Below are 20,741 nucleotides of genomic sequence, written 5' to 3'. Positions count from 1 at the left end.
AGTATAAAACTATATTATATGATTGGTTTCGGTCCCTCACTCACTAAAACGGGTAAAAATCTCTTTTCAACTTCACAATAAAAAAACATGAGATCCACCTGAAAATCATACTTTGTTGTTTTTTTGTTTGAGTACTTTAAAATGTCCTTAAGGCAGAAAGTTGGCATTTTGACTTTTCATATACCTTGTATTTTCTTTGGACAATAACATGAAAACAAATGACATTATTAAGAATTTGGCATTTTCTCTTGCACCAATTTTAAGCTAAATTAAGATGTTGCATATGATCAATTAAGCAAATTTTGTAGAAGAAAGCATTAAGCGATTATATTATGCTACAACATATTAATATTATTATTAAGACAATTCAATAAATTATATTGATTGCGAAAATTGATTAAAGAATAGTGATAAACTACATATAACAAAATAATTTATAGAATACATACATACGAAAATCTATCGACATTCTTAAGTGTATACAATAATCTTCTCTGAGAAAAAATCTAGTTTGAAATGGATGCTGCCAACAAACTGTGATCAATTGCATAATGCTTTTGTACTACACCTCTTCTTGGCTTGGCTTCTCTCTCTACCTTGTAAGTACAAGAAAATTCCAATCACAAAATAATTTGAGAATGATTTTATTTGATATATCCCTATTTTTTTAGGGGTTGGTCCACTTTCACTTCTTTTGTTTTCTATATACTCATCATATCTGGTTCTTGAAAGGTCCTGAAAAAAATGGTAAAACAAATTTATAAAAATTAATCAAGTGCAGCTTTGCTTCTTCGACCAGTAATTGGCTTTGGCAACCCATCAAATATCGGTTTTGCAAGGGAAGCAGTTGAGAAGCCTTGATTATCAGATTTCTGACTCCATTTCGAAGGTGGTCGGATCGACCCATTACTGTCTGGATCCTGCAAACTAGGTGTACTCGATGACTTCCTTACTCCGGTAAACCCCTCAGTTAATATTGAATCTCCCAGGCCAACAGGTATAGGGTTCAATCCACCGGTTTCATCTGTTGCCATTGTTCGGCCAGCTGCTTTGGGTCTAAGAGCTAAGTGCTTTCCTCTTGATGCTGAAAATCCACCGCTGCTGCCAATGTTATTATCCTCCAACATCATTTCGGGGGTACGTGAGAAGTCAGCTTCGGATTTCTGGCGCCTTCTAATGAGCTTGTCACAACTCCATCTCTCAGATTCACCTTCTTTAGTGTCTGAAATAGATGTATCAGCTATTTCGCCATTATCATCTAAATATCCACTGACCAGGCTTCTTGACTTCCTGTGGTGGTGGCTCAAAGGTGGGTCTGAAACTCTTGTAAACAGTTCATCCTCTAAATAATTTGGAACTCCTCTTCTGTAGACTGACATTTCAATTGAATCACTAGAGTTTCTATTTTTTTCTTTAAGCCCATAGTAACCTTGCAAAGAGCTCATGGCTGGTGAGACTAGACGCTGAGGAGACATATATTTAAGGGATTGGAATGAATCGAACAGATCACGGTGCATCCGCTTCGGTGGGCTGCGGTCTGTACTGTTCGGTCTGTAAAAGTAAACAATTCCTTAAGCAATGACGAATAAAAAGTGGAAGACATATTGGCCAACTTGATTGTGGAAACATTACTAAAATAATATGAATATGCTATCATGGCACAAAGATTTATGCATGAAGGTCAAAATCCATCAGAAGGGGACATTGCATAGTACGCAAGAAAATGAAAGTATTTATGCATCAGCAAGTGTGAAAATCTAAGTTCAATACCTGAAGTTTATATTTTACTGCAATTGGATAATAATGGAACTAAGTTCTAAAACAATATTTTGGCCAACTCATTATGATCTCAGTACAGTATTTAAAAGGCAAAAACATGCCCAATCCCACTGTACTGCTCACTATTAGGACATCTATATTAATCTTATCTCCCTCTGAAAAAAAAAACAGAAACGACCTAAAATTCAATGCTACTTCCTAACAACATAAAACTAAACTCAGAGCCAAGCATGGGAATGAAAATGAAACCAGCTAAGCATGATATCACTCTTACCACTTCGATATACATATTCTAGAGAATGAAGAGGTGGCAAGTAAGTCTAAAAAAGATGCAAAATTTTACAGTTGCAAATAAATTGAGCATACAAGAATCCTGACTTCCGACCGTTAAAGAAAATGGTATTGTACTCTGTTCTGCGCAGAAATTAGTCAAAAAAGCAGAGTACAGAGGAATAATTACCCTGGTGTATTGGAACCATTAGATAAACAAGGGGATGGAGGGTGCCTCCCAGGTAGTGGAATCTGAATAGATTTGAGGGCAAACATTTGAAGATCTGTGACGAGTCCATTCATCTTTTTTATGTCCGAAACCTGTAAAAAAAGCACCAAAAATGATATATAAAGAAGGCCCTTGTTTCCACCTAGTGAGAATATTAAACTAATGCATAGCAAGTGGAAAAGAAAGCTAATGCTTTAAAGGGGCATTGAGTATTTAACAACCTCAACACCCATTTCTACTCATTGCCCAAAACATCTTTAATCAACATTGAATAAAAAACAACTTAAATCCATACAAAATCCCCAGAATCGACCAAGGCACACAATAAACGAAAAACCCAGAAATTAAATAGCCCGAAAAGCCCAAGAATTCATTTTTTTTTCTCTATACATATATAAATGCACAATCAAATCAAACCAAATCGTAACGATCGAGAACAAACAAATTAAAATCTACAGACAAACATAATCGAATCTATACCTCAACACCGTATTTGATGGCAACACCAGCGAGAGTGTCGAATTTTGTAACTATGTGTTCGATGTAGCCAAGAGGGGGTTGAGACGAAGAAGAGGAGGAAGAAGAAGGAGAAGGCGTTGAAGTTGTCGTCGGATGATTATGATTATGATGACCATTAGTCTCAGGCTGCTGCTGATCTAGCCGATTTTGATCAATATCGCAATAAAAATCATTACTATAATTCCCAAATCCAAACCCATTTCCATTACCATTCCCATTCCGATATCGTTTCTCTCTTTCCATCTGCATCTCCACCAATAAATAAATCAACGTTCCACCGGTCAAAAATCTATCAGAAAAATTCAAAATTCAAAATTCGAAAAAGAAAAAAGAACAAATTGGGGGAATCGAGTGAAACCTAGATCTAGTAAATATGAGGCCAAGATTCGACTAACAGCTTTTTAATACTTTCTCTCTATCTGAATCGGCTTTGCCTCCAGATTTTCCGGGAAAGATTGATGAAACATGCTTCGCCTTGCCTTGCTTTGGTTTCTCTTTCTCTTTCTCTCTCTCTCTCTCCTCTTTCTCTTTCACTTTCTCTCTCTACAATGGACTTTGAAGCTAAAATATAATTTATTTGCAAAATTAATTATTAATTAAATAAATAATAAAAACGAAACTAATTAAATAAGATTCGTTAAATGACCATATTACCCCCAAACCTCAACTACTGTCGGTCACCATTTTAAGCTCTCTCTCTGCCATTGTTGTTTCATATCAGAGCTTGCAATTCCATATCTTTTCTTACCATTTCAATCTTCAGAAATCTTTATTTTTTTGGATTTTTATTTTTGTAAAAATAATCTAAAATTTTCTATAAGCAGATCAACAAAGTAAGGAACCATATTATGTATATATATTCATGTTAAGACAGAAGTAGGGGTTAAATGGTCATTTTATGTATTGAAAATGATTAGGCTGATAAAGTTTCATAAAGAAGCCTTTATTATTATTATTATTATTATTATTTCTTTTTTTATTATTTTGTATGTTTAAGAATCAAGATTTTATTTTTTCTTGATATATAATATCTTTTTTCATTTAATGATAACCTTTTTTCTTAAAAAAAAATTAAATAAATGATAACCTTATTTGATACCATTTATATATTTTATTTAATTCCTTTTAAAATACGTTTTAGCTAAAGGGATAAATAATGATAGCCATCAATATAAATTTGGAAAAAAAAAAATCATTTTTAAAGCCATTTATAATAAATTGGGGTGATTTTTTTTTTTTTTTAACATTAATGTGTATACAACACAAATACAAAAATAATTTTTGGCAAGAAAGTATTGAAATAAAAGCTTTAATCATTTATGTAAACTAATTTTCAATTTCGTTATCACTTTCACTTACCTAATTTCTCTTTTACAAATTTGACTTTTGTGGACTACAATATTGAAGAAGCAGCCAAGTCTTTTTCTTTTTTTTTTTTTCTATCAATTTTTCTCAAGTAAAATAAAACAAATTAATTCCATTTATGTATATTTGGCGTTAAATTATATCTCCTTTTTTTTTTTTTTTTTTTGAAAAAGACCCTTTATTCTTTGATAAGTTATTATTCATACCACTTTTTTTTACTAGACTACCTACTACTAGTAGTGTAACTATTTTATACATAAAATAAGGTAATGCATTAAATGATTATTCAATGTAAAATATATCACTTTATTTTTAGTTGAGAAAGAGCAATTATAACAGATGTATCACATAAAGGATGTGGAGACATGTTGCATCAACTTAATTATTAAACATAATAATAGTAATAAATCTTAAATCACTTTAATTTTTGCAACTTTTATTTATTTATAATAATATTATATGTTACATATACAATACAGGCTAAATTTACATATTTCCTTAGAGTTTTTATTTTTTATTTTTTATAATCGTATAAGTTATAATTATATAAAATAATTTACAATACTGAAATAAAATTTATATATTTTATTGCAGGTAATTATTTTTTTATACTTGTGTTAAATAACTATTTAAACTTTATTTTAATTTTATAAAAATTTACAAATAGTTTTAACTAGTTACAATATATGCAATAAATAAAAAAAAAAAATTAAACTAAATTCTTTTCCTAAAAATTAAAATAATAAAAAATTTAACCATTGTATTATTTGTTATTTGAAAAGATGAGTGAAACCATTTTAGATTAGGTTGTTGTTGTGTGACTGTGTGTACCATATTTGCTCAAACGGTTTGTCATCTAGTAATAGAGATAAAGATAGGGATTGTTTTTTGATTTATTATTTATTTATTTATTTATTTTTGGTTTGAAATGGAGACAAAGATAGTTCATGGCTCGCATACTCATACACGCTTTGCTTACTCATTCACTAAGTTTGGTCAAAATGACAGATCAAACAACTTTTTCAACTCAAATCAAAACAATTGACATTTTTGTGTTTGGGTTAAAAATCATTGAAGAATCTTTAACTTCACTATTTTAGTGTTCTTTCTTTATATTCAATTAAAATAAGAAGACATAACAGAGACGATTTGAAGAACTATTTGACTCCAATTGATAATTGTATGAGCACATGGGAAAAAATAAAGAGAAAGAGAAACAAGGGTCTGAACTGAATTCTTACTTAAAATAATTGAAGCTAGTAGGAGATGAGTGGACCTAAATTAGTGAGACATAAAGATGTGAATTAATTAAACTAACCAATAAAAGTCAATTATGTAACAATTGCTATTAGAAATCTGAGACCAAATTGAATAGTGGGTTTGGTAAGTTAACAGTCCCAAAACAATATTATATTTAAACAATATTATGGTGAAGTAGCAGTGATATTCTTTACAGTGAAATTACATTATATTATTATTAAACAGATGAGATTTTGCCTCATAATCATATTTTGATTCACAACACAACCAAGAACCAAGCAATATATAATCATAATTGGTAAAATTCAACCATACAAAATTGCAAGCATTACTCCAAACCTGCACAGATTTTGCCAAGTGTTAATATAATTAAAGTTTTGGGGGGTTTATTTGATTAGCTTAAACACAATCAAGTGAAGACAGAGTATTGTTGGTTGTGCATAATTAAAATATAAGGTGACACCACACTAGATATGATGAACAAAAATAAATAGCCGAAAGGTGTACTTTAATTTATAAAAAGGAAAGATTATTACCGTGTGTTAATTACAACTTTATCCCAGATATCGTAGCAACACTCCATCATTACCCAGCACAAATCCTTTCTTTTCATCCAGAAACCTGTAGTGTAAACCAAAAAATCATGGACATTAATGACTTTCTTTAATGGAAGTAATGTTAAGCAAGTACTAACTTTTTAGTGTCCCACGATAGTTAGTTGCTTAACAATTCTACTTTCTTTTTTCCCTACCTCGTTACTTGTTACAACTTCTAGATTGGTGATTATTTTTTATCAAATTCTGAACCTTTCTTTCTCCACTTTCCTTCTATTGGTTGCTAATCTATTTTATATATATATATATATTATAGATGGAACAGAGTCCAAGAAGGGTAAATATTCTTTGTCGTTTTTTATCAGATGCATAAATGGTGGAAGAGGTTCTTTACGTCAAGACCTTTGAGTACCAACTAATATGATGAATTATTTTGTTTAACAATTCAACAACACCTTTCACACCTATATAACACGAATACCCAACTTAAAAGGGCAACACACCTAACACCGACACTTCAAAAGATAGTACTTTTAGTTTTAGCGGTGTTTAATAATAAGGGAATTTTAAGTAGGTCTACCTCACATGACAATGTCTATATTAACTATGAAAACGTGGGTCAAAATGTTTCTCCTCCTAAAAACTAAACAATAGAGATAGAAAAAAACAAAACAAACAAATAAAAGGTTGTTCCGTAAGCTTACTTTACTGAGTATAGATTTGCAGCAATGTTATCAGCTGCTTTGTCCCGTATCCATGTCTTGCCACCATTGGTGGTTCTCAATAGTACCCCACTTCCCCCAGCTGCCCAAGCTTCCTCCTGTTAATTTTATATAAATAATAATCATTCCTTGAATATTCCAGGACAGGACATAATTATTATGTTTCATAAGTCAAAGTCATCATCCCAGCCCCAGGTGAGTTTGTGATTAAAATTCTATACCTGTGAACGGTAGCCAACATCCAAAATGCCAAAACCACGGCTTTGCACAGGTACTTCTTCAAACTCCTCCGATAACTGCACAGTTGAGTATTTTCTTTTTCAGCAATGGAAAAAAGGAGCCTATATTTTCCTCTTTAAGTATTCATCTTGAAATCTATGAACCTTGAAAATTAGATATCTTTGCTTTTGTTTTACTTACCCCTGTACCTTTGCTGAGAAATAGTCCTCCTCCACGAACAAGAAGCCAAAGACCACCATCAGCTCTCCAACCCATGTTTTGGATTCTTCTTGCAATTGATCTGTTATGTGGCTGCCAGTATGGCTGAAAATAGTAATGCAATAAGGTTACAAATCACGGCCTTGGACTTATGCAACCAAATATAATTACTAGAAGATGATGCTTCAGTTGATTTCCAAATCACCCAAGTTCACTAAATTATAAGCTTGATGTTCATAATGTAAAAGAGTGTTTACTGTATGTATTAATAGATAATTAAAGAACGTGACAGTATAGTATGAAGGAGTATCATCAAGAAGAAAAATCTCACCTGCCCAGGTTCCCAAGTCAAGTAAAAGTTACCACGGCTTGATACAGCAACGTACTTTCCCTCTGGTGAGCGGTTAACAGTGTTAAAAGTTCCTGTGTAATAACTTGCCCCACTAATGCCACTAGAAACTGTTCTGCAAGTGAAATGAGGCTAAAATGAGTATCTTGTCTTCTGTAACAAACAATCTTTAGCTGAAGTCTAAGTGGAATTTCGACTCTGAGACTGAGATAGCTTTTCTAATTAAACGGTTCAGTTATTTCCTTTAAGCTAACCAACCCAATTGACAGCTTATGGAACCTAGAGAGAGGAACAAATTAGCACAAACACACCTATTTAAAGTAGCAGAAACTGTTTCCTGAACGGCAGCCTTCCAATTATAGCCCTTATTCGATGTAACATATATTGCACCTTGATCAGTCACCATCTCTGCACTCTTTTCACCAGTTGCCTTTATGTACACCTGGAATGAACAAAACCCATTACCAACTTTGCAAAAAGTATACGATTATTGTTTTTTGCTAAATAACAACAATCAAACACTTGAACCACTAGCTCTATTCAGTTGGAAAGAACAACCTAACCCATGTCATATATCCATACAATCATAAAGGCAATAATCATTCTCAATCATACAAGATTACCATATCTCCAGGTAATTGGGCGCTAAGTGGTATTCTTTCCCAAGTGTCTCCAGCATCAGAAGTATGCAACAGTATTGCAGGCTTCCCAACAATCCATCCCTCTTTCCCTTTAAAGCTAATAGCATTAAACCTATAATTGAAATCTTCATCTTCAGCTGAGGCAATTGAGCGTGGAGCCCAAGTGTTTCCCCCGTCTTTCGTCTCCAAAAGTGTTTGCCTAGTCCCCAAAAGAAAACCTAAGTACCATCATAACAAACAAGAACAATTAAACTTAAGAATTTCAACTGGAGCAGTTCTAGCTATCTAGTAGAAGCATATACAGCTTGAATTGATCCAAATTTCTTAAAGGAAACTAATTGAGCAATACATGTTGTAGATGAATCTGAACACCACTTAGACTCAACAAGTTGGTTAACAATATAATTTAATTCAGTGAAATAAAAACGATCATGAAGCAACAGTATAGCCCAGAAACGATAATGCAGAACAGAAAACGTGAAGAACACAAAACAATTATGCTGGTTCACATCAAATTGATGCTACTCTAGTTTCACCTCATCATCTCAAGCAATCCATTATGAAATAATCAACAATACAATTGTGGTGATGTGATCAAGTTACTTTCCACCTAAGCAGCCAACTCATCACTCGGATAAGAAGACAGTTAAGTTAGTTGTCCTAACTGTCATTCTCCCTCAATATCAGTTTGTACCAAAGCCTATATAAAGGCTTGTGATAACTAATGTAAAGATACTCCCAAAACAGAAAACAGAGAGAGAGAGAGAGAGAGAGAGCATTAGAGGGTCGAGTGTGTGTTTTTGAGCTCCAAGAACTAAGTGTGTTGATTGTAAAGTTCTTGGACGAACTTTGTACTGTTTGATTGAGATTGAATAAAGATTATCAAAGCCTGTGTGGCTATGAAACTGTGACTAAATCGGGGTTGCACAGCCTTTGGGGGAACCACTTAAAAATCTGGTGTTCATTTTTTCAGTTTATTAGTTTTTCAATCTCTGGTTTGAGTTGTTTATGTTAATTGCTGTGTTTTTTGAATCGTGATGTTTGGTGATGGTTTTTCACCACAACAATCAATCAATCACTTCCCAAACCGAAGTCCGTTTTTACAAACCTCCCAACCCAAAATCTTTCTCAAACAAATAAGTTAAATTTTGTCTCTCTAACCCACAATCACATTTTGTCTCTCTTATTCAACCCCAACTCTCTAAACTCAATTAGCTACTTAAAACCCATAGCTAACAAAGAAATGAGTTAATTAGTTATAACTAAACAACTAATTATAACTAACTAATCAGATTTGGAGAATTAATCTTCCACGATACATATTCCTGTACATTTCGGAAATTAAAGTTTTCCTGTACTTTCCCAGAAGCCAAACAACAATAAGAAACAAAGTAAAAGTTTAGGGAGAAGGAGAACTGACCGTGGTTGGGTTCATCGGGCACAAAAGAGATATCGAGAAGAACAACGCCAGGGTCAATGGGAAGGAAAACTCTTTCCCATTCGGAAAGCGATTCTTCAGACTTAGCCGGTTGTACAGATCCAAGAAATGGCACCGCCAAAGACAGAGAAACGGCAGCTGTTTCGGCAATGAATTGTCTACGACAGAGGGAAGAAGAAGAAGAAGAAGAGGAAGCTTTAGGAGGAATGAAGCGAGAAGGAGATTGAGAAGAAGATGGAAAATGGGGTGGAGAAAGGGAGAAGAGGGAAGTTAAGGAAGGTTTGGAAGAGTGAGTGAGTTGGAGAGTAGCCATTGAAGGTTAGGTTAGATACTTGTTCTACTTCAATGGTGGTGTTGTATATTTGTTTCTGTGTCTTATCTTTCTTCTTTTTCTCTTATCCAAACATAACTGTTCTCTTCTCTCTCCTCTTACTCCTAACGACTTCGCGGGTGATTTTGAAGATTCCCTTTAAGATTCTTTTATATATTTTGTAGTTAATTTATTTAAATTAATTATATAACAAAATGGGGATGTAGCTCAGATGGTAGAGCGCTCGCTTAGCATGCGAGAGGTACGGGGATCGATACCCCGCATCTCCATTTTTTAACTCCTTTTTATAAACTCATAGTCATAACCTTTTTTTTTTATAAAAAAATGGTCTACTTTCTATTCATTTATTTAGTTGCATTTTAAAATATTTAAATATTATTTTAATCAAATAATATTTTTTTTTAATCATTTTAGTTTAAAATTGTCTACTTTCTATTCATTTATTTAGTTGCATTTTAAAATATTTAAATATTATTTTAATTAAATAATTTTTTTTTTTTTTATCATTTTAGTTGAATAATTATTCTATTTTGAAATAGGCTAATTAGAATTTTTGCCCCTGAACTTTGACATGTATCAAATCATGCCCCCTGAACTTTTAAGGTTGTTGAAAATGTCCCCTGAACTATTAAGATTGTTGGATTTAAGGACTTTTGTCTAATTTCATTCAATTTTACTATTTCAGTGATTGCTTATGTACTAAACCATGCTCCCTAGATTTTGATATGTACCAAATCATGTCCCTTGAACTTTGATATGTAATAAATTATAGCTCCTGAACTTATGTACTAAACCATGCTCCCTAGATTTTGATATGTACCAAATCATGCCCCTTGAACTTTGATATGTACTAAATTATAGCTCCTGAACTTTCATCTATGTTAAACTTTTTTACTAAAATTAGAAAAAAGTCCTTAAATCCAACAATCTCAATTAGCCTTTGAAATATAATGAACAATTATTTCAATTCATGCAAGATGAGAAAAAATTTATTAATTTTTTTCATGAATATTTTTTTACGTATTTTAATTTTGATTATATTCCATTCCTACTTTTATTCTCATTCACATTTTTATATTTTCATTCATCCTAACTAAAAGTCATAATTCTAACTACATATTGAATTTTCGAACGCTGGATCTTAAAAGAAAAATGTTTGGATATTGTATTATATGTAAGGGGCTTCTAGGAGTGTGCAGAAAATCATCTAATCCAATAGAATCGGATATCCACTAGTAATTGGATCAGAATGAATGTAAATTTTGAAAATCCAATTACATCAGATCGGTTATTGGATAGGACTTCCGATTTAATAGATAACCAAACCGAACAGATCCAATAATAATCCAATTATATTTATATATTTTTAAAATACATTTATAATTTGATATATTTTATTTTAAAAAGTATATTAATTGATTCAATATATATTTAACACATGAGATTAAAGAAAAAAAAACCGTAAATCTAAAATATTAATTCTCATTTTCCTAAATGTTAATAAAATTGTCAATGCGTATTGAATATATTTTATCTTTTGATCATCTTATTATGAGATGATGAAAATTAGGTTGGACTAAACTAATGTTTATTATGTATGTTGCATTATTAGTTTTTAAATTTTATTTTTTTATATACATATTTTTCTTTTTAATGAAATCAACTTAAATGGTAACTAAAATAGATGGGATGAATCCAATCCAATCCAATAGAAAACTAGTTAATGCATCCAATGGTTGGAACCGATCCAATCCAATACAATACATCTATTGGATCGGATCGGATCGTTTTGGATAACAAAATCCAATATCCAATAAATAATTAAATTAGATCGGTTGGGTCCAAATCCATTAGACGTGATCCAATGAACACCTATAGCTTCTACAATGCATCTTATAAAAAAGATGCACTGATGCACCTTTTATCTATTTTGACATCCACAAGAATATTTTTTCTATTTTTTTATATTCGTGTGTGTTATAGTTTTCTAAACATCTTGTAAAATTTTAAGAAACTCAGAATAATTTACAATATAGAATGTAGTGTTCAAATAATTTATTTCACACCCGTATAAAAATAAAATAGTCACGCGTGCAACATACTATTTGAACCATATTTTTCGCCTGTTAAATTTCTCAAAATTTTGCAAGATATCTTAAATAACTATAACGTATATGATCATAAAAAACTGAACTATTTTTTTTTTTTAAATAACGAAACAAATAGAAATACATAAGTGCATCACTTTTAATAGGTTCATTGCAGAATTTTCCAGTACTATATATGAGGCAAAAGATTTTTGAGATAGAAAAAAGGAAACATTGTTCTTCTTTTTTTAGAAAAATATATTTCTAATTATTTTAAATTTAATAAATCATATTTTATTATTTTCTTAATTCTTGTTTGTTTATTAAAAAAGTTCTTCTAGATGGTTGAATATTAATTTTATTTTCTTACAAGATTTTACTTTTTTTTTTTGGAGAAGTTAGGATTGCTCTAGCTTTTCTCAAAAGTATTTCTATAAATGTATTTTTTAAAATTGAAATAATTTACATCATTTTTAATTTTGCTCACAAATTTTTTTTTTTTTAATTTTTAATAACATCAAAACACTTTAAAAGGAACGAAAAAAAAAAATCATTAAAGAAAATCTTTATATAATTATTCAAAAATTAAAAATAAGTTAAAACTTTTACTTCATATAGCATTTTCTTTTTACTATATTTATCTCCATTCTCCTCAAAAAATCATAAATTTAGAAGTATATTTGATTTTTTTTTCTTTTTTTTTTTTTGTAAGGAATTTAGTAGTACTTGTTTGGATGTTATACAAAACAAAAATTTTGTGAGATTGAAATAAAATAAGGAACATATCTTTAAAGATTTTTTTTTTTAAAAATATAATTATAATTATTCAAAATTTAATAAAATGACACATTTTATTTTATTTTTCATCTACAAAGAGATTTCCTTATTATTTATTTTTTGATTTGTAAATAATGAAAAAACCAGTGAGATAAAAGAAAAATTAATGATTTTTTAAATTACATAGTTATAGTTATTCTAAATCTTACAAAATTACAAATTTTATTTCGTCAAAAAAGAGATTTCGTAGTTTTTTTTTGGTGAAATTAGTAAGAAAAATCTCCATTTTTTTTTCTCACTTCAGTGTTAGGGATTATTATTATTAGACTAAAAAAAAAGAAAAAAACAAAAGAAAGTTATAATGTGGTGACACGTGCAAAAGAAATTAGCAAGACTTTTTAACCATAAATATCTTTCTAAATAAATCACAAGAAGATATAATATTATTTCAGCCTATAATTAATGAATGCATTTAATTTATTTCTATACAATTAGTCTTTTTCTTAATTTAAACGGTAGAACATATTAATATTTAATTAATGAGAATTAAAAATAAACAAAAAGTCAAATGTTTTTATTACACAATACTTATGCATGTAGGAGTGATAATAATCAAAATAAGGAAAAAAAATTTAACCTATTTAATCAATAGATTCCCATATTAATTATCAGAATTAAATGACAACATTTTAATTAGAGAATGGTGAAACCACAATTATCTATTCTACCTATATATATAGTTCCAATACTACACTCACAAGAGTACACAATTAATAAAAAAATAAAATGATGAAGAGTGTTAAGATGAATATGAGAGTGTTAGTAATAGTAGTAGTGTTGTTAGTGTTTTTTGAAGGAATAGAGTGTTTGGATTATGGAGAAGCCCTAACTAAGTCACTCTTGTTCTATGAAGGTCAACGCTCCGGAAAGCTTCCTCCTAACCAAAGAGTTCAATGGCGTGACAATTCTGCTCTTTTTGATGGTTCTGCTAATCGAGTACGTTTACATAAATTAAATTAATGTTAGACATACATTATTATGTAATTTTTTAAGTGGTGAACTCTAAATATTGTCATTTTTTTTTAGATTACCAAGATTAATGTTGATAATTTAGATTTTGTTGTTTGAGGATTTTTTTTTGGGTTGGATTTTGTTTTTATGATTTTGGTTTTATTTTTTTTTATTTTGTTTGTTTGTACCTATGTGATATTTTTGAGTGTTTAACACAGAACATTTGTTAATTAATTAATTATTATTTTGCTGATTTTTTTTCCCTTATTTTGTTAATTTTTTTCTTTCTTTGGAACTTGTTTTTCTTTTCTTTTGATACCTCAAATAACTATATATGAACTATTTTGAGTAAATATCACCTCATAATGTTGATGACTTTTTTATGCCAAAAAAAATGTGTCAATCAATGATTGTAATTAGGAACATTTTTGTGTATTTAATAAGGAAATAGTGTTATTATATTAACTTTTTATTATAATTTTTTAATAAATTTCTACACCTAATAACACAAATTCGATTTTTTTTTTTAATTTTTTTATTGCTCTATTTCTTATACTGTAAATATTCGTAATTTTTAAAAAATTTATAAGGATGATATTGTAAATATAATAAATACCGTTATAAAAAAAAAATTGAAAAACAAATATTTTGACATGTGATTTTGGGAGTGAAGGTTGATTAAGAGTTTCTAGTTAGCACTCTTTTAAATAAGGTCCATATTTATCTAATAAAATAAAAATAAGGTCCAAATTTTAATGTACTTTAATTAATTTTTTTAAAATTATAACTAACACCTGTTAAATCAATTTAATTCACATATTTTTTTTTATAGAGCACGCCAAACCTCGAAGGAGGGTACTACGACGCAGGAGACAACCTTAAACTAGGGTTTCCAATGGCATTTACAATAACAATGCTATCATGGAGCACAATAGAATACTCAAACAAACTAAAAGCAAAGAATGAGTTTCAAAATGCAGTCACAGCTATCAAATGGGGTACAGATTACTTGATCAAAGCTCATCCAATGGCTGACATTCTCTATGGAGAAGTGGGTCAATCTGATTCTGATCATCAATGTTGGCAAAGACCAGAAGACATGACCACACTAAGAACAACTTATAGAATTGATGACCAAAATCCAGGCTCTGATCTTGCTGCTGAGACTGCTGCCGCTTTTGCTTCTGCTTCTATTGTTTTTAGAAATATTGATATTAACTATTCTTTTCAACTTCTAAAGCATGCACAACAGGTATATATAATAATATATAATATATACGAGTAATAATATGTGCACACATAAATTACATATAAATTTAATACACACTTAGCTGCAGGCTCGACCTTAGGTATGAGCGACCTAAGCTCGTGTCTAGGACGTACACTTTCAGAATGCACAAAATATAAAATGAAAGGCGTCATTAGGCTTGATTGATTCAGGGTGTAACACTCTTTTTCAATTTATTTTTATATATTTTCAAAAGCGAGGGTTTCAAAATTTAAATAGTTTTAGACCTATATATTATCAGGCCGGCCCTCTTTAGATGACAAGTATTTTTGGTAAGTGTGACCCGTCTTAAATAAAGAGAATTAAGTGAAATTATTTGTGTGTATAATTTATGTGTACACATATCATTATTGATTATTCATTATGTGGTAAATTAATTGTATATTAATGTGATTTTGTTATTTTTTTTTTGTTAATGAACAGCTATTTGCTTTTGGTCTTAAGTCTCCTGGTATTTATCAAAATAGTATACCAGATGCTGGAAAAATCTATGCCAGTAGTGGATATCAGGTAATAGTAATAATTATTTTTTTATTCTATGTACTGTATATTATAAAATTGGGTGTAATTGCATAGTTTCTTGTTAATAAATTATTAGCTTTTGTAAAAATTGAAAAAATTTGTGGAAAATATGAATTTTGTTTTGATGGAATTACTGAAATATGTGTATTTTTCCAAAGTAAACACAAAATATAGAAGAACAACACAAAAAAAGTTAAAAAAATAACTTATTACTAACTAGCACATATAGATTTTGTCATATTTGAGAGCAATTTTCAATTTAAGATTCCGTTATTTATCTTATTAATAAAACTTAATTTTTATAGTTTTTTTTTATTATTTTTAATTTTGCCTAATATTTTTTTTTTTTGTAAAATAATTTACATTACTATGATGGGGAAATTTACATGGTATACTAACTTTTACCAGTTTTTTACAAAAATACTCTCAGGCGGTATTTTTTACTTTTTTACTGTGTTTTTTTATAAGTTTCATACTGCAGTATACTGTGTTAAGTTTCATTGGTGTTCTACTGGTGTTTTACTAGTGTTCTACTGTTGTTTTGAGTTATACTGCTTTGTGTTTTACTGGTGTTTTATAAAAACACAGTATTTTTGAAAAAAATTTCGTGTGACAGTATTTTTGTAAAAGTTAACCAAAATTTCAGTATTTTTGTAAGTTTCCATTAATTGAAATTGTTTGAGTAATTTTCAAGGCAAATTGTTTAATTAATTTTGATTATTAGGATGAGATGTTATGGGCAGCAGCATGGCTATACAAGGCTACATCGAAGCAACAATACCTTGATTACATTTCAAGCTCATCAGACAGTGGTGGACTCAGAACTGCTTTCTCATGGGACGACAAATACGTTGGCGCACAAGTCTTGGTTGCAAACCTTATAATGGACGGCAAAGCGGGCTCGGCCGCCACCCGACTAGCGCGGTTCAAGCAACAAGGGGAGGAGTTCATATGCTCTTGCGTCGGCAAAGGAAGCAACAACTTCAAGAAAACTCAAGGCGGTTTGCTTTGGTTTTTGCCTTGGAATAATGTTCAGTATGTAGCCACTGCTACATTTGTCACTGCCGTTTACTCTAACTATCTTAATGCTAACAAAGCTACCCTTCAATGCTCTGCTGCCTCTCTCACTCCTTCCGATCTTACTGCCTTTGTTAAATCACAGGTAATTGAATACCTTAGTGTATCATTGGTAGAGTTACATTAAATTTACTACAAAATTACTATTATGTCAAGGCCCGACTCGGACTAAGTCTGTGCTTAGGCTTACCTAGCCCTAAAATCTAAAAAAAAATTAGTGGAATTACTCCATATACTATTTTTTTAATTTTTTTTTTAAATTTGAGATTTGGGTTTCTAAAGTGGTTGCAGTTGCAATAGGAGTTTCTATACGAGTTTTTGTTGTAATTTAGGTTGCAACGCTAGTTGCAATAGGAGTTTTTATGTAGAATTTCGTAAAAGTACAAAAAAAAAATTATTTTAGAGTCTAAAAATAAAAAAATCCCAAAAAATTATTATCTTTTGAAAAAATATGTTTTTTTATACTGATTTAAAAAAACTATATTTTTTTTTCTAAATAAAGATCGAAAAATATTTTACTTTTATGGCTCATTAATTTTAATGCCAACACTAATTATACGTGTCATTGTTATCTATAATATTATAATTATATATAAAAAAAATCTATTCACATTTTTTTCTTTCTTTCCAAATATGATTAAGTTGTGCTGATAAAAATGACTTCTTTTCTTGTTTTCTCTCTCAGTTAATTACTTTATTACAATTTGGTTCTCTTATATGTGCTCATATGACTTATTCACATTTTTTCTTAATTTATACATTTATATATGTTTTTAGGTGGATTATTTATTGGGTTCAAACCCATTAAAGATGAGTTACATGGTTGGATTTGGATCAAAGTATCCACAACAGATTCACCACAGAGCAGCATCAATAATATCAATCAAGAAAGATAAAAGGCCAGTGAGCTGCCAAGGTGGTTTCGATGATTGGTTCAATAAAAATGCACCAAACCCAAATGTGTTGGATGGTGCAGTTGTGAGCACTGATGAAAATGATGCCTATTCAGACTCACGTTCTAATTACCAACATGCTGAGCCCACTACAGTCACCAATGCTCCTCTACTTGGAGTTTTTGCTCACTTAGCTTAATTACTTACTTGTTAATGACTATTTAAGCTAATTAATTTCACTAAAGTTGTTGCCTTTCTTTTCTTTCTTAAGTAGAATGTGAGATGATGATAGGTGAGTGTGCATTTGTGAGTTTTTGGAAGTGGGAATTTCTATGTATAAGACCAAAATGCATCATCACTCACTACTTGGGTACTACTACTCATTTGTGATCTCTTTTGATTAATAAAGATAATATTTTGCTTATATATATATGAATGAGTCAATCTAATGAGGACAATTCAAATGACAAAATTTAATAAGATGACATTTATTGAAAAAATTTATGGTACAACCCCCTAAAATTGAGTGTGTTCGTTGTAGTTATCTAACACGTCCGATAAATTTTTGAAAAAATCAAAATAATTTAACGTGTTCAAATAGTCTGTTATACACGTGTAAAAAAAATTGTTTGAACTTCAGATGTTAAAAACACGGAAGAACAATGCAGAAAAACACTATATTATTAACTAAAATTAGGGAAGTGTGTTTAAAAATGATATATTTATATGAGATTATATGAAACAACAACCACCCTAACAAGCCTAGATCTAGGTGTTGTGTTGTTAAGATTGTGAATGGAGAAATAGCATGCAACAAAAATGTACATCATTTTTAATCCATCAAAGCTCATTTTTAACCTTTACATCTCCATTTGGTATCATGCTTTGAGCTTGAGCTTGGGCCTGAGCTTGTGCTTGTGCTTGTGCCTGCCGTTTCATTTCCTGCATTTCAATGGTTAAATGGGCTATAATTGAGTGAGGAACATAATATGAATGCATAAATCACAACAGAGATAATGGGCACATAAGTGCATAATTGAGAGAAATTACAGCAGCAGACGCAGCTCGTATCTCCCTGTAAGACTCAACATCTTCGGGAAATATCGTTTCAATTTCCTCGAGAAGATGCTTCCGTAGACCCTGAACAGGACAAAGAGAAAATTTCATTAATCGTCGAAGGGAAATAAAATTTCTTTTACACACAGAATCAAAATAAAAGAGTCACCTTGAAGGCATCAGTTTTTCCTTTGGTGCCCTGGTTTTTGGCGATGCAACTGTTTATTACATCCTTTGTAAATTCATCAGGATTTTTACCATCGTCGATCAGACTATAATGACAAAATTAAACACTAAATTAGAAAACATGTTACAAAGGGTTATAAAAGGATCAGAGATATCACAAATAAACTTACTTAAGAACTTCCATTGGAACTTGAATATTACATTTCTCTGCTAGCTTAGCCATGTTGTCAAGCTCAGAAACAATAGAATTCCTGCAATAGTTTTTATGAATGATAACCAAGGATTAAACATTTCAGACAAAATAAAAATAATAATAAAAAAAAAAGAGCTAAGGGATCACAAATATACATGCGATGGAGAAGTGGAAGCTGAGACGCGGCATTGAAGGAAGTGACCGTGAGATTGAGCTGGTGAAGAAGGCCCAGAGTTTTCTGGGTAGAGTTAATCACCGCATTCAGGTTCTGCTTCGCTTCCTCTCCTGCTGTTGTTGTTACTGCTGCTGTTGCTGCTGCTGCAATGGAAGTATCATTGGCTAGGGGAACCATCATTCCATTGCCGCTATTTGCACCAGTTCCTGCTGCCTGTGATGAATCCATGTAAAACGCCCAAGCTATCTGTATCTCTCAAAAATCCCAAATTAAAATCTAGCTACATGCATTCATAGATATGTAAATTAAATGAGTATTGATCTATCAAGTTTCCTGTCCTAACTTTTACAGGTTTATACCCTCTCATACACCCATGTGCATTCCATCTATACTTTTTGGATAATTCTCCAACCTAATTAACCCAATTTCAATATTGACAGACTCTACACAGACCCTCTATCCTTCACTAATTTCTTAATTATCTATTAACTAATTTTTCATTGAGTAGCTAATGGCTACAAGTTAGTATAAAAAAACAAGAAGAAAAGAAATACCTGATTTGAGAATTAAGTAAAAATAAAGCATTAAAAAAGAAAAATTGCAGAAATCAACTCATATATGAAATCTTGATTATTGCCAAATTTTTACCATCACAACCACATTCTCTAAAGACAATTTCTCAGTGCCCACAATCATAATTAACAATCAAATAATCCAAATAACCAATTACAAGTAAATTTTACATGCCCATGAGTAAACATTCGTTGATCCAAAGTCTAAACTCAATATAATTCTGAAAATGAAGGTTTCCAAAAACACAGAAAGAATTTGATCCTAAGTGAGACTTAACAAAGAAAATAAATAAAACCCAGTTCAACTAATTTCCCAAAAACATAAAACAGATAGTTAAGTAAGATCAATGGCATAAAGAAAAGAGCCTTAATCAGCTAAGCTACCTTCAGTTCTTTTGAATTTGAATATTATTTATCTAGGGAAATTATCTTATTTCACTTATATATAAACAGGGTATCAATTTTAACACCTCTTCTAACTTCATAAACTCAATTCAATTATGTAAACAGTAGAAAATAAACAAAAAACCCTTAAAATTAAAATACTATAAATCTTTGTACTAAAAAATGGGTCATATAGAACCCCTAAAGTCAGAGATTAATGTAAAATGGCCACTAATTTTAATGAAGGAAACTCAAAAGAAATTGAACTTACCACAAAACCCTAACTTTTTGATGCAGAGATGAAGCTGGGAGGCGGCGTTGATGATGGTCGACAAAGCTGGAAGAATAGGGAGGGACAGAAGAGCGTGGAAGAAGAAGAAAAAAAGAAAAAGAAAAACACAGAAATGAGATCCTGAAATTAAAAATATTTTTATTTGAAAAAAAAAAGAAAAAGAAATTATTTTAATAATATAAAGTGGAAAAGTTGATTAAAAAATTTAAAGGTAAATATTATTTTGGATCCGTGTTTTGTAAAAGTTATGGATTTTATAGTTTTGTTAAATGATAAAATGAACCATGTACTTTCTAAAATAGTACAAATAGGACCATGAATTGATTTTTAGTC

The 20,741-nt window shown here is 30.5% G+C and overlaps 4 protein-coding genes and 1 non-coding gene across 10 annotated transcripts; 2 read left to right on the top strand and 3 right to left on the bottom strand.

Moving 5' to 3' along the window:
• Nucleotides 1–357: 357 nt before the first annotated feature.
• LOC115707996 (uncharacterized) lies at nucleotides 358–3,433 on the bottom strand. Of its 3 annotated transcripts, none has more exons than XM_030636137.2 (4): nucleotides 3,193–3,433; nucleotides 2,759–3,086; nucleotides 2,240–2,370; nucleotides 358–1,551 (listed from the first exon to the last, which is right to left on the bottom strand). In XM_030636137.2, the coding sequence occupies exons 2-4, from the start codon at nucleotides 3,044–3,046 to the stop codon at nucleotides 768–770; spliced, it is 1,203 nt and encodes a 400-aa protein (XP_030491997.2). In that variant the 5' UTR covers nucleotides 3,047–3,086; nucleotides 3,193–3,433; the 3' UTR covers nucleotides 358–767. The 3 variants fall into 3 exon arrangements, with proteins under 3 accessions (XP_030491997.2, XP_030491999.2, XP_030491998.2); XM_030636139.2 differs by having other exon boundaries at nucleotides 2,759–3,040; nucleotides 3,193–3,432; XM_030636138.2 differs by having other exon boundaries at nucleotides 2,759–3,040; nucleotides 3,156–3,430.
• Nucleotides 3,434–5,541: 2,108 nt separating this feature from the next.
• Nucleotides 5,542–10,016, bottom strand: LOC115707994 (photosystem II stability/assembly factor HCF136, chloroplastic). 2 transcript variants are annotated; one of them, XM_030636135.2, is made up of 9 exons: nucleotides 9,547–10,016; nucleotides 8,109–8,344; nucleotides 7,797–7,927; nucleotides 7,468–7,600; nucleotides 7,119–7,241; nucleotides 6,920–6,994; nucleotides 6,681–6,796; nucleotides 5,959–6,043; nucleotides 5,542–5,761 (listed from the first exon to the last, which is right to left on the bottom strand). In XM_030636135.2, the coding sequence occupies exons 1-8, from the start codon at nucleotides 9,875–9,877 to the stop codon at nucleotides 5,977–5,979; spliced, it is 1,212 nt and encodes a 403-aa protein (XP_030491995.2). In that variant the 5' UTR covers nucleotides 9,878–10,016; the 3' UTR covers nucleotides 5,542–5,761; nucleotides 5,959–5,976. The 2 variants fall into 2 exon arrangements, with proteins under 2 accessions (XP_030491995.2, XP_060974529.1); XM_061118546.1 differs by having other exon boundaries at nucleotides 5,542–6,043; nucleotides 9,547–9,977.
• Nucleotides 10,017–10,091: 75 nt separating this feature from the next.
• TRNAA-AGC (transfer RNA alanine (anticodon AGC)) lies at nucleotides 10,092–10,164 on the top strand. Its single transcript has one exon. It is a non-coding gene; the product is annotated as a tRNA-Ala (tRNA).
• A 3,347-nt stretch (nucleotides 10,165–13,511) lies between these two features.
• LOC115704646 (endoglucanase 12-like) lies at nucleotides 13,512–17,976 on the top strand. The gene is made up of 5 exons (XM_030631848.2): nucleotides 13,512–13,755; nucleotides 14,603–15,022; nucleotides 15,482–15,568; nucleotides 16,305–16,742; nucleotides 17,435–17,976. The coding sequence occupies exons 1-5, from the start codon at nucleotides 13,546–13,548 to the stop codon at nucleotides 17,747–17,749; spliced, it is 1,470 nt and encodes a 489-aa protein (XP_030487708.2). The 5' UTR covers nucleotides 13,512–13,545; the 3' UTR covers nucleotides 17,750–17,976.
• Nucleotides 17,977–18,014: 38 nt separating this feature from the next.
• Nucleotides 18,015–20,548, bottom strand: LOC115703604 (mediator of RNA polymerase II transcription subunit 10b). Of its 3 annotated transcripts, none has more exons than XM_030630834.2 (6): nucleotides 20,388–20,548; nucleotides 19,141–19,406; nucleotides 18,963–19,043; nucleotides 18,776–18,878; nucleotides 18,601–18,690; nucleotides 18,015–18,492 (listed from the first exon to the last, which is right to left on the bottom strand). In XM_030630834.2, the coding sequence occupies exons 2-6, from the start codon at nucleotides 19,386–19,388 to the stop codon at nucleotides 18,391–18,393; spliced, it is 624 nt and encodes a 207-aa protein (XP_030486694.2). In that variant the 5' UTR covers nucleotides 19,389–19,406; nucleotides 20,388–20,548; the 3' UTR covers nucleotides 18,015–18,390. The 3 variants fall into 3 exon arrangements, with proteins under 3 accessions (XP_030486694.2, XP_030486696.1, XP_030486695.2); XM_030630836.2 differs by having other exon boundaries at nucleotides 18,015–18,515; nucleotides 20,388–20,547; XM_030630835.2 differs by having other exon boundaries at nucleotides 19,141–19,373; nucleotides 20,388–20,541.
• Between the last annotated feature and the right edge of the window lie 193 nt (nucleotides 20,549–20,741).

The sequence above is a fragment of the Cannabis sativa genome, chromosome 1, assembly GCF_029168945.1.
Source record: "Cannabis sativa cultivar Pink pepper isolate KNU-18-1 chromosome 1, ASM2916894v1, whole genome shotgun sequence".
NCBI classification, from domain to species: Eukaryota; Viridiplantae; Streptophyta; class Magnoliopsida; order Rosales; family Cannabaceae; genus Cannabis; species Cannabis sativa.
This window is presented reverse-complemented; position numbering and strand designations above follow the sequence as displayed.

What these genes read in the sequence shown, in the direction of transcription:
- LOC115703604 (XM_030630834.2), bottom strand. Translation starts at nt 19,388, where the DNA reads ATGGATTCATCACAGGCAGCAGGAACTGGTGCAAATAGCGGCAATGGA. An exon ending in GTTCCAATGGAAGTTCTTAA is followed by an intron (nt 18,879 to 18,962) that starts GTAAGTTTATTT and finishes TTGTCATTATAG; the next exon opens with TCTGATCGACGATGGTAAAA. An exon ending in GAAAAACTGATGCCTTCAAG is followed by an intron (nt 18,691 to 18,775) that starts GTGACTCTTTTA and finishes TGTCCTGTTCAG; the next exon opens with GGTCTACGGAAGCATCTTCT.
- LOC115707996 (XM_030636137.2), bottom strand. Translation starts at nt 3,046, where the DNA reads ATGCAGATGGAAAGAGAGAAACGATATCGGAATGGGAATGGTAATGGA. An exon ending in CCATCAAATACGGTGTTGAG is followed by an intron (nt 2,371 to 2,758) that starts GTATAGATTCGA and finishes CTTTTTTTACAG; the next exon opens with GTTTCGGACATAAAAAAGAT. An exon ending in AATGGTTCCAATACACCAGG is followed by an intron (nt 1,552 to 2,239) that starts GTAATTATTCCT and finishes TTACTTTTACAG; the next exon opens with ACCGAACAGTACAGACCGCA.
- LOC115704646 (XM_030631848.2), top strand. Translation starts at nt 13,546, where the DNA reads ATGATGAAGAGTGTTAAGATGAATATGAGAGTGTTAGTAATAGTAGTA. An exon ending in TTGATGGTTCTGCTAATCGA is followed by an intron (nt 13,756 to 14,602) that starts GTACGTTTACAT and finishes TTTTTTTTATAG; the next exon opens with AGCACGCCAAACCTCGAAGG. An exon ending in TTCTAAAGCATGCACAACAG is followed by an intron (nt 15,023 to 15,481) that starts GTATATATAATA and finishes GTTAATGAACAG; the next exon opens with CTATTTGCTTTTGGTCTTAA.
- LOC115707994 (XM_030636135.2), bottom strand. Translation starts at nt 9,877, where the DNA reads ATGGCTACTCTCCAACTCACTCACTCTTCCAAACCTTCCTTAACTTCC. An exon ending in CCCAATTACCTGGAGATATG is followed by an intron (nt 7,928 to 8,108) that starts GTAATCTTGTAT and finishes TGTTCATTCCAG; the next exon opens with GTGTACATAAAGGCAACTGG. An exon ending in TTCTCAGCAAAGGTACAGGG is followed by an intron (nt 6,995 to 7,118) that starts GTAAGTAAAACA and finishes TCAACTGTGCAG; the next exon opens with TTATCGGAGGAGTTTGAAGA.